The sequence below is a fragment of the Eptatretus burgeri genome, chromosome 13 (assembly GCF_056783735.1).
Source record: "Eptatretus burgeri isolate ZD-2024b chromosome 13, Ebu_testis_v1, whole genome shotgun sequence".
Lineage (NCBI taxonomy): Eukaryota > Metazoa > Chordata > Myxini > Myxiniformes > Myxinidae > Eptatretus > Eptatretus burgeri.
In genome coordinates, this window is record NC_140973.1 from 63,423,829 (window position 1) to 63,436,322 (window position 12,494).

The 12,494-nt window shown below is 45.1% G+C and overlaps 1 protein-coding gene across 2 annotated transcripts in view; it reads left to right on the forward strand.

Moving 5' to 3' along the window:
- The window catches only part of CWF19L2 (CWF19 like cell cycle control factor 2), an 86,031-nt gene extending 73,898 nt beyond the window's left edge, over positions 1 to 12,133 (forward strand). The window contains exons 18-20 of one of the 2 annotated variants that reach the window (XR_015050837.1): positions 8,972 to 9,087; positions 9,359 to 9,446; positions 10,103 to 12,133. Coding sequence is in view for 1 of the 2 variants with exons in the window: in XM_085852768.1 (XP_085708894.1) it covers positions 8,972 to 9,082 (111 nt within the window). In the remaining variant the exon portion in view is untranslated. Of the gene's footprint in view, positions 1 to 8,971; positions 9,088 to 9,358 lie in introns of both variants that reach the window. The other variant, XM_085852768.1, reaches the window with a different exon arrangement.
- Positions 12,134 to 12,494: the final 361 nt, after the last annotated feature.

The following is a 12,494-nucleotide window of genomic DNA, read 5'->3' on the forward strand; positions in this document are numbered from 1 at the left end:
AACACCAGGTGGGGTTGACTCAGCCTGTCATCCTTCTGAGGTTGGCAAAATGAGTACCAGTGCACTGGTAATCGGGGCATTGCATCAACCGCACAGCTGCGCCCTCAGCCAATGATGCTACCTGCAGCCATGTGCTGCATACGAAGGAGAACACTTTTCTTGCATGTTACCTAACAGATGCTCAACATTCACACGAATAGTTGATGAGGCTTGCGTGGTTATGATGCAGGTCCAAAATCCCTCTTCTGCCATAATACCAACTCCTCTCCAGCCTTGCCCCCCCTGCTCTCTCTGTGATTTGTCCCAACCACATTTCCACAGGGCGCTCAAGGTCCGCCAACAACCCCCTTCTGGTAAAACTACCAAAATCACGAATCACTGCTCATCTTCACTCTTTCATTCCTCTTTTTTCCCGCCTTTGGAATAAACTTCCTCACTCTATTCTTTCCCATTCTTCCCTCCAGGCTTTCAAAACAGCTGTTCACCACCACCTCTTATCTTCCCCCATCCAAATCCTCGATCTTTTCTACCCCCGATAATCCACCCAAGCCCACTTCCTTCAATTCTCCTGCTTTCCTTCCTGAAAGTCCCTTTAATGTCCATCTTCCCCTCGCCATGTTCCCCGTCCCATCCCCATCCCTCTCCCTTCCACAGTTCACCTGTGTCTGTTCCCCAATGTTTTGTCCCTTCCACTCCCGCCCCTCTTGTCTCATGCCTCCTTGCTGTGAGTTGTGTGTTAGCTCTCATACGAGCCTCGACCAAGGTATAAAAAAAAAAAAAAAAAAAAAAAAAAAAAAAAATACCGTAGGAAATTCTGAATCAGTATGATCGCAGCTGCTGATGTCCCTGGGAAATGGTGTACTGCTTAACAATGCAGCACCCCCTGCTGCCGATGTACCATAATGACACAATGTCCAATTTGACTCATTTGGGGACTCAGACAATGGAGGGCTCATTTGTTGTCCTGCTGGTTACCACTTTCCATTGCGTCACCCAGAATGGTGACCGGGTCGTGCTTTATATCAACAGCATCACTACAAGTATCTCAAGCGATACATGATCTTCCTTTGCATTAGGAAGAGTTCAGTAAAAAAACAGAAAGATACTCAGTCTGTGCAATTTAAACAGGGGATTTATTTTTGGACTGTTATGGGATAAGACTTCTGTGTGGGAAGGAAGAATTTTATTTTATTTATGTTTAAAAGTGTGTTTGTTTTTGCTCGCCTGTTGGTTTTAGACTCATGTAGGTAGAGGAGTGGTTGGGGAGGGGGGGGGTGGGTGGCGGTGAGGTGGAGGGAAGTTGGATGGTTGGTGTCCGTGTCATAAATACTGCACTGCTGGTTTTTATGCCATTTTATCCTCATACAATATTATATATATATATATATATATATATATATATATATATATATATATATATATATATATATATATATATATATATATATATATATATATATATATATGAATGTTTTCTCTCTTTCTCTCTCTCTGGGGTCTGTTCCTGATGCACGCCCATGTCTTTGCAGCTACAAACTCTATACTCAGGGTACAGATACAACTTTGTGCAGGAAGTAACATGGGCTATGCCACCGTGTCCTTCAAGGCCAAAGTGACCAATATAGCAATTTTAGCAAACACTGTGGCCAATCGGTTTCAAATTGAAAAGGCCAGATTTTTTTAGTGCAACCCAATTAACCTTTTAAAGTCAATGAAATAATTTAAAGTAATACATTAACTTAAAGTTTCCCGTCACTGGGGGACGGGTATTTTTGCTTGCTTTTCCCATCAATCGGGACGGTTACTTTTGCTAGTATGGAATAAGATCTGTCTTTTAAAGTGAGTAGAATACCGCTCATTGCAAATAGTGCGTGTTCTCGGTATCGGCTCTTCAGGTTAGGAATAACTTTGTTTGCTATCTGGAGCGTAAAGTTCACCATAGCTATCTAGCCTGTGTTCAAATCTCAACCCAGATATAAACTGCCATCCTGGTGTTTCATAGGCGAGGATTCACCAATGTGAGTGTGCCGTCCCTCAGATGGAGGTTAAACTGCACATTCCGTCTGCTGGTTGGTTTACATTAAAGATCCCATGGTGTCCTTCACAAAGCATAAGCGAGTTATCGCCGGCACCATGAACTGCTTACAAATTCCTACCCTATCTACTTAGTCGAGCATCAGGCATGGCCAGCCATTTCATGAAAGACTTTGGCCAAAACGTTCCCCAAACCAACCTCCAAGAACGTGGGAATAATTTTGGCTGTTGAAGTTGAAGAAGATGAAGAAGCTGGCTGGAGTGTAAAGGAAAGTTTCCAAGAAGAGCAAAAAAACAACCTGCCTGTGCTGTGCTGGGAATTCATTTTTCTTGTTGGAGGAATTTGGTTCTTTTGATTCCTTGGGTTGGACTGACCTGGGAATCAATTCAACTGGTAACTGAACCACTTGACCTTCGGGCTCGGGTAGCTTTCATTAACCGCTGCATGCAACAACACAAGGAATCAGATGATTTGAGCTTTGCATGATTGAGGGAAGAGGAATAAAAGTGTAAATGTTAACGTTATAGATGAATGGTCGACAAAGCGGGCATGTTCATCTTGACTTTCAACCCAGACCCAAGCTCAAGACGTCACAGAGACTAGTATTGCATTGTACCCCAACATAAGGCCTTGCAGCTGGGAGGGTGGTACTTGCTGTAACCCAGCCCTGCCATGGGCCTTGTCGTGCCACGGAGGACCCAACCATTAAGATATCTGGTTTCAATTGGCTCATTGACACAGCTGCTCCAAATGCGTATTTGTACTTGGTCGGAAAGCTAACACACCTCAACCTCCCTCCCAGAAATGTCTTGTCTTAATAGATATATGATGTCCAAGCGACTTCTTTGAAAACAAGCGGATTGACGTCTTTTCCAAAAGGATAGACCGACCTGTCTTTTCATACCTGAACGTGGTTTGACTTGATGCCATCACGAGGCTGACAAAGGCATGGTGGGTCAGAGTGAGCAATCCCCGATGCAGAGTGCACATCCATCATTAACTCTTTGAACCCTAGCGGCCATTTTACCAGCCGCTCTTCAAATCTCCATATACCCGAGCAGCCGGAGTTTTCTCCAAGAAGCTTCGGGTGAGGGAGCCAAATGTCCAAGGAACTTAGGATTCAAAAGGTTAAGTTTAGAATGAGCCCGCATACCAAGACCTGCCACACCCTGAATCTTCAAAGCCTGTTGCCGTTGATGTCTGGCGAGCTACCAATTTGTACAAATTCTTCACCTTAATAAGTTTCAAATCTCATGGAAAGGCCATTCATTTTGGCAAATGCTTTAGACAGTTTGCAAATGTACGGTGAGCTGCGTGGGATAAAGCAGGCAATTTCAAAAGGAATAATGGTTTGCACTGAAGTGGATCCCCAAAGACTTAGTCTTCATTGGGATGTTTTTAGCAGCCAAAGGGCTTTCTGCCTGTGTTACATCACTCCCTAACCTGAACAGTAGCAACTGACAGTTACATATGTGAAGCATGCTGTTTGGATAACTGTGCCTGTTAACCAGAGAGCACGGCTTGCACGGACTTGATGATAGCGATTCGTACAGGACTTACGTGAAGGTTATGCAAAAGTTTTTGTGCTGAAGGGATGTCATTGTAAAAAAAAAAGTCCAATGTTATCTATCAAAAACTTTTACTGGTATTGCATGATGGATGTCTAAGCAATATCCATAACCTTGTTTGATGGAAGAAAGTGAATAAACTATCATATAAGTTCCCTTTCAACTTTTGGTTTGTCCATCCTCTATCCAAAATGCTGAGAATCAAGCAAGGAAGCAGTATATATAATTTTTAAAGTCCTTTGTATGACTCAGTTGAGGTTTGAACCCCCAACCTCCAACTCGGAACGGATGCCCCAACCATTGGGCCACCGAATCTGGTATGTAACCTGGATTCGCTCCACCAAAATGAGCAGCAAGACTTGGCAGGGCTGGAAATTACAAGCACAGGGCAAAGTAGCAGCTTTGAGATCACAAATTTTGTTAAAGGCCTCAAAAGCCACAGAAGTAAGTTGGTTTTGCAAATCATATTACACAAGAGCAGCACTCGATTGAGCACATACCTGTCAGACTGAACAGTTTATACTTTGTGTTCCACTGAAGAACTGGACCTCAAACAAAACCTAATTAGCTTGTTATTGTCACCTACCAAACCTGACCTATTGTCGGGTCAGATCTGTGACTTGCTACAGGTATCATATAAACCTGCACTAAACTGTTTCAGGGTCGGGATGCCGGTGACTAAACCGTCTCCCCCACCAGGTTTTCTGATGAGGGTGTATGATATGGACACCCAGCAGGATTAAAAAGAAAACCTGTCAAAGGGCCGAGGAGCACATGACCCAAAGGCCATCCATATCTTGTACCCAACTGTGTCTGCGGACATCCTCCTGCAGTTGGGTTACTTTTTTTAGGAGGTTGATGGCAGGATTTGCACTCCGACCACAGTAAAACACAAGAAAACCACAAAGTAAATTGAAAACCCACTCCCTGGGAGTACCTCCTGTGCAGCTGTCCTCCGCAGGGCAGCTCATCGGATTGTGGGATTGGGGCCATTCCTTCGGGACTCCTACTCTGATGATGGGAGAAAAACCACGGGGTAACCTTCCCGGGTCAGATTGCGGTCATGCATGTCGGGGTGGTGCTGAGGAGTCATCCACCAGATGGCGGTCTCCTTGGGTTAACCTGAGGCGGTCCCTTCGGTTGGATGCCTGGAATGTCCTAGCCCAAAGAGAGGATGATTACCTGTCTCTGTTATCATCTGAGCTCAAGTGGTTGGACATCGGTATTGCAGTACTCTCTGAGGTTCGGAGACCAGATTGCGGCAAGATCATGGCGGGTGGTTACACCTACAATTGGTCTGGTCACTCTGATGGTTACCATGTTCAAGGAGGTACTGTAGCTGTGTCCAACAAGCTGATTCCAATGGTAATTGCGGAAACACCGGTCAACGAGAATATTATGAGACGAAGGATTCGATTCGTATGAGACGAATACTCCTTGGGTGTCATTTCTCTGATCTCTGTGCATGCTCTGGCTGAGGCAAGTGATATCTCACCGTAAAAGCCACATTCTATGCCACACTGGAGTCTGTAGTTGATCAGTGCCCCAGGCAAGATACACTTCCAGTCTTGGGGGATTTCAATGCATCGACTGGAACTGATAGTGATGGTTATTTGACATGTGTTGGCCCCCATGGGTCTGGAACTGTGAACATGGGTAAGCAGGACGAGACGATGGTTGGAACTGTCTGGAACATGGGTGGAACTGTCTGGAACATGTGTCTGGAACTGTGAACCAGAAGAGCACTAAGTTCCTTGACGTTGCAAGAAGTCATGGACTTTGGGTGGTTAGTTCATGCTTTCAGTGCCCACAGCCTCATCTCTGGACTTGGTATTCCAACCAAGGGCGTAGCCAGAGGTCCAAAAGTGATGAGGCGAAAAGAGGTGAACTTGGTTGATGTGACTGTGCACGTAGCGCCAATGGCGCGAAGCCATTATGGCGAGGGATCTGGGGGCCTTGAGCGGCCCCCAGAAGCCAATGCATTTTTGATGCCCAGGAACCTATTCTTGGCTAATTTCAATGCTCAAAATTTTAAAATGTTAATGTTCATTTCAACCACATTAATCATGAAAATATATATACATACAGTCAAACAGTAAATTTTATTTGTGTCAAAACATTTTAGCCCCCATGGTAAACCCACCCTACACCCTCACCACGCCCGACCCCACATGTTCTGTCATCATTCAATCGCAATGTTCCTCATCATCCTTGATGATGGTTGAAGGCTAGTGCCACTCTTCTGTGCAGACTGGCATCCCAAGCCTTGAGGATGCGCAAGGTATCCTCATGAGAGCTGATGCCTCATGAGATCAGTGTACTGGGAGGAGGGTTGTTCAGTCACTGTCAGTGGGGGAGGGGGGTATTGTCCTATTTAGGCATTGTGATAGGAGTGGGAGATAACAGTATTCAGAGCACTGCCGGGTCGCTTTGATAGTTTACCCCCCAGGGAGCTCAGATGGCCAGAGGGCTCAGACCAGATCCTATTTCAGGAAATGAGCGAAGAAGCAACTGCCTCGTCTGCCTCAGCCTGGCCATGCCCTAGCCAACACTGGTGATGTGGCAAAGGAGATTAACCATGTGCTTGTTGATGGTCACTGGAGGATGATCCAGAACTACAGGGTCTCCCGGAGTGCTCAGTTCCTCAATACTGACCACAGGCTTGGGGTAGCAACTCTGAAGTTGCAACTTAAATCCAGGAGAGTGGTCCCATCCCCGCCGAGGCTGGATGTTGACAAGTTCAAGGATGAGAGGGTGGCTGAGAAGTTTGTGAACAGGCTGAGTGGGGATTTGGGAGGGGGGGGTCTGAGTGCTTTGGGGAATCCTGAAGAGTTGTGGAGTGCCTTCAAGACCACCATCCTTGATATTGTTGGTGGATGTCTTGGAACTCACCGAAGGGCAAAGAAAATTTTTGTCTCTCAAGGGACACTGGCTCCCATTGACCAGAGTCGCAGGGCCAGGCTGAATGGCAGAGCTGAGCTGTTCAAGGAGTTGAGGCGTAAAGCTGAACGTGCGCCGAGGGTGGACAAGGATGCCTATGTGCGAGGAATCTGAGGGGGTAGAGCATCACCTGTGGTCAAGTGATTCTCGTCCTGCTTCGAGGGGAATTCACGAATTGCGTTCCTCCAAGCCCATCCTTCGGTGTACTGCAGTAAGAGAGGAGGGTGGAGGGCTCTTGATAGGGAAATCGGAAGTGAAGGCCCATGGGTCTGTTTACTTTGAGCGGCTGTACCAGGCTGATCCACCAGTTGAGTTGGATGTAAGGGGTGTTACAATCCCTATTGCTGACCCTCCAATCAACTGTGATCCACCTGTTTTTGTGGAAACACAGGCTGTGACAAACCGGTTGAAATGTGATAAAGCTCCAGGGATCTGTGGCATCCATGCTGAACTTCTCAAGGCTGGTGGAAATACTGTACTCATGTCATTGCATGCAGTTCTGTGCTCTGCTGGAACACAGGCGTCATCCCAACTGACTGGAAGAGGGGCCTTTTTGTCCCTCTCTGGAAAGGGAAGGGTGATCGCCAAGACAACAACTACCGAGGAGTGATGCTGCTGTCAGTGTTGGGCAAGGTTTTTGCTTGGATAATTCTGAATCGGTTTCGCCACTTTCTGCTTGATCACCAGTGCCCAGAGCAGTCAGGCTTTACATCAGAGGTCAACGATTGACCGTATCCTTGCCCTTCGGTTCCTCACAAACGCAGACGAGCATTTTGGTAGGGGCTGCTTGCAGCCTATATTGATCTTTGCAAGATGTTCGATACAGTGAATTGGGATGCCCTCTGGAGGATTCTTGGTCTTTGTGGGGTGCCACCAAAACTGACCAGTCTGATGTCTGAACTATACTCTGGTACTGAGAGTGCTGTGAGATGTGGTCATACGATCTCCGACTTATTTCCAGTTGTCACTGGAGTTTGTCAGGGGTGTGTACTGGACCCACTTTTCAGCGCTCGTATGGACTTGATTCTGAGGAGGATGTTGGAGAGATCAAGCTGCAGTGCGTCGTTTGGGAATGTCAAGAATTCTGACCTTGATTTAGCATATTCTGCAGTCATCTTTGCGGAGACTGGAGAACGTTTTGGCGACCCTCAAGGTGCTGAATGAGGAGTCGGAGCAGCTGGGATGACGAGTTTCCTGGGTCAAAACTAAGATCCAGGCTTTCATTGACAGCTTGGATGCTGCTCTCTTGTCTCTCCCTGTTTGTGGTGATGTTGAGGTCATGGAGAGATTCACTTACCTTGGCAGTGATATTCATGTCTCTGCTGGCTGTGAGCCAGAGGTCAACAGATGTCTGGGTTGGGCCTGGGGAGTCATGGATTCACTGGATCACAGGGTGTGGCACTGTTGGTTCCTGTGCAGGATGACGAAAGCCTGAGTCTTCAGATTCTTGATGCTTCCAGTCTCACTGTACCAATGTGACACTTAGACTCTGACCAGGGATCTGAAATGGCAGCTTAATTCCTTTGGTACCAGGTCTCCGGAGAAACCTTGGTTATCGCTGATTGGACTTTGTGTCCAACGAGTAGTTGCTGAGAGAGACTCAAATGAGATTTGTTACCTGCATAGTCTGTGAGCATCAGCTGCGGCTGCGTGGACATGTGGCTCGTTTTCCTGACGCTGATCCTGCTCACCAGATTCTCTCAGCGAGGGAGCCTTGTGAGTGGAGGAAGCCAATGGGCCGACCACGTTCCACGTGGTTGCAGCAGGTTTATCAGCATCTCAAGGAGATGGGGATGGGCCAGGCATCTGCCTGGGGTATGGCTAGACAGAGGCCCCTGGAGTATCGGCGGAAAGTGGATGCAGCGACGCGCTGTTCCGGCACATGCTCCCACACCTGACCTCCCCCACTCATCAACCAAGTTTCGTCTGAGTCCATCCATAATTGTTTCACATATGCTATACGAGTGTATCATTTTTGGCCATCCATCCAACAGGACCACACTCTGTACAGAGCATCGGTGCTGCCACAGCAGTCTCCCGGGCAATTGGGCACAATCCTGGATGGGTCACCACTCCGACAAAGGATACTCAAATGGCTGAGTCATCCCGGCAAGCTGGGACTCATTTTGCCGACCTCAGCAGGATGACAGGCTGTCAACCCCACCCGGTATTAATTCAACGGCTGAGCAGAATTTGAACTCAGGACCCTAGTATCCCAAGCCCACCACCCTAACCATTAAGCCAGCACAGGCATGTATTTGGTCCAATCTCTCAATTATGAAGCATCATTAAAAATTCTCAGATCCAGATTTTCAAAATCGAATCAATTTGTGCTTGTCATACACCCAACCTGTTTCCCAAGTTTCGTCAGAATATGTCCATACCAGGTTCCTCCTGATGACTCCATATTTGCTCTTTACTTCTTCAGGTTCCTTCTTCGTCTTCTGTTTCATTACGTTTGCACCATATCCTGATGCTGTGTGGACTGTGCTTCCCCACTGACAGACCACTGCTAGCTCATACATGTTGCTGCATTTGAACCTGGTGAGTAACTGCTTTAATCTTTCTGTCCAGGTTATTCTTGACATCTTTGTTCCACTCATACTTGTTTCCAATTTTTTCAAAGTTCTCTTTATTCATTCCAATTCTTGCTTTTTATTATTTCACCTCTTTAAGAAGTGAATTCTTGCTGAATTTTTTTTTTCTGTAAGGCTCATTTGGCTGCACCTGGATGGGTTTTTAAGGTTGTGGAGTTGCGGCTGAAACCCGATTCCGATCCAGGTTCCCCCTGATAACTCCATCTTTACTTCTTCAGGTTCCTTCTTGGTCTTCCATTTGATTTGAGATATCCTGCTGACAGACAGTTGTGAAAATATAACCTCTGTCAACCTGCAGTGGAAGAGGTAATTATAAGACACCCACATTCTAAAATAGTGAACAGTGGACGCACTGGATGACATTTTAGCACGACACCTAAAGATAGTTACATGGCGGTCTTTCATCTAATCAATTCTCAACGGCAAACACTGGAACAACGGTTAAAAACAGTTCAGAGTTCAACATTGGGCCTGGTGTAATTGTTTTATGGTGGCACCATGTGCACAACAGTGAAATCCTCCTCCAGGATGTGTGCAGCACTAAATAATTCATTACCCAACACTTGTCCATTGTGTACACATTTGTTGTCATGTATTTTACATCGTGATAGAAAGTGGTTGCTTTTTTTTTTTTAACACTCTTCTCGGATGTCATAGTCACTGGTCTCGGACGGTGTTTATGTTTCATCAAAACCAACTTCAGACAGAGCATATACGATTCGACGTCTGTCGATGTAAATAACCGTCACTGTAATAATAATTTGTTGGGCTACATGGAATCACAGATCATAGGTACAACAAGGTGGTTGTGTTCATTTACATAACTCTTACACTCTAACCATGTGCTCATATCTGTGAATCTTAACCTTACAAGACTCTTTCAGAGCAATGAGCTCGGGTTTACAAATCACACATTTGTTTTTGAACTTCCCAAACAATTGTTTTCCTTGTATGCCTTTCAGAGTGGAAACACTTTTAAACCACTTTCAACCTTATTGATGCTGTTTCTCCATACTCTGGTAAGAAAAAAGCAACTACAACAACTGCACAGTGATCCATTTGCAGATCTTTTAAGTATGCAAAATGGAGTGGAAGAATATTTGATTCCCCTCTGCCCCTTCACACACACACACACACACACACACACACACACACACACACACACACACACACACACACACACACACACACACACACACACACACACACACACACACACACACACCTCCATGATTATACCCCTCTTCCTCCAATTTCCTTTACTCCCTACTGGAGCTCAGCAGGCAGGTTGCTGCATCAATTCTCCCATCTGCCAGCACTCACTTGTGGATTCTGGTAGTAAAGGCGATTACGGAAGGCAATGGAAAACCACAAAGCACATCCATTTGGATAGTCTATCATTCATTGCCAAATAGAAAACCCAAATTCTTTTGTTGGGTGTCAGTGTCCAGAGGAACCTCCTAATCTCTAATGGTTGTGAACCATCGACCCATTTCCAAAAACCCATCAGTGGACACCTAAGGAATTAGAAAAAAAAAAATCCAGATTATTACCGGTATTTACATAAGCTAAACACAATTTCATGTATTTTGGCAATGCATTACATGCTTGGAATCTCGAATTGTACAAGGAATGTGATCAGTTGCTTCAAATCAAAATGCACAAACAAGTCGAGTTGGTTACACAAGATGCCATCTCGTTGGGAACACAACACGTCAGGTTGTGATTCGGGAGGTAGAAAGGAACATCCATTTCATTCGCGACACTTTGGCTTTGTGTCTCCAATGGGACCATCCCACGTGGCTCATCGTGAAACACGCAGGTCATTAATTCGAGCAAGCCAAGCACGACCTTTATACTGGCTGGAAGAAAAATACTGAGCCAAGCTGCCACTAGGTTTCCACCTGCAATCTGTGACGAGCACAAGTTGGCTACTTGTGCATATTCCCAACATCACTCATGCTGACAATGAAAATGCAGTTCAGTTTTGAAGATTTCTGGGGTCAAGCACAGCTATCACTCCTTTATTTAACATGCTTGTTTATGTTAGTGTAATGTCATAGAGTAGTGAAGCATCATGCATATGTGCAAAAGTTTGACTTTTTATTTTCAGGGCAAGACTTGAAGGTAGAAATTCCAGTTAGGTTGTTGACCACACAAAATTGTATTTACAGTATATGCAAGGCTTTTGGTTGGAGGCTCAATGGAATATTTCTTTATTTGCTGGCACCCCAGCATGACGTACGTCTCCTGGATTCTGTGCAAGCTGAAGCTCTCAAAATTATTCGAATATTTGGTGTTGAGGCTAAAGCACAATTATTTTGCTTCTCTCATTGGAGGCAGGTCAGTGGTCTGTTTTCTACCATCTACTCTCCAACATTGCTCTCTCTGCTCTTTCGGTCCTCTTACTCTCCCCAGCAACACCAGGATACACTTGTTCTTCCAGTGACGTCCTCCGAGTTAAACTTTCAAAATCCAGGTCGACCACACACCTCAATTATTCTATTCCTCGCTTCTCCCATCTACGGATGTGCCTTCCAGAAGCTGTTCCGTCTCACTTTTGCCACCATGACTTCAAACAAGCAGTGCACTACAATCTCGTCATCCCTAATGCTGACCCATGATCATTATTACCCACATTAACCTTTCCTCACCCAACCATGTTATTAGTCCCCTACCGGTTTCACCGGAGGGGGCTTTAGGTTTGGTCTCCATCTGTCCGTCCCACCTGTGATTTTTCAGACTTTTTCCTCATATTCAACTGAAACTTGGTACATGGCTTTATTATGATAAATTACAAAACACGTTTGAGTTTTAGAATTTCATCAATTTTATTTATACCCTTTTGGACCAAGACATTTATTGCAAAGCAATTCTCTTGTTTCCCTTGATGTGTGTCCCACATTGCTCTTCATGAGCCTCATTCATGTTTTTAAAAAAAAAACAAACAAGTTGGATCAAATAATTACAGCAAATATACAACATAAAATTCACAGGTGAACATCTTCATAATTCATCTTTCCTGCACCCAGCCCAGTATGTTTCATACATCCTCCTGATAAGATGGAACATTGAGCTGTCAGGTAATGATCGCTTTAAAAAAAAAAAATGTGAGTTCATCGAACACATTACATCATGCCGTCTTCAGAAACAAGGACATGGGCGTGGTCTACAAGCGACAAATTTGATTGGTTGTGACGACGTAAAATGCTGAAATATTTTGTCCAACTACTGCTAAATGGAAGGATTTTGAAAGTGCCAAAATGGTAATGTGTTCTCCAATGTTCAATTATATGATTCAACTGAAATTAGATTTTAAAGGTCATTAAAAAAATAAGTATATATATATATATA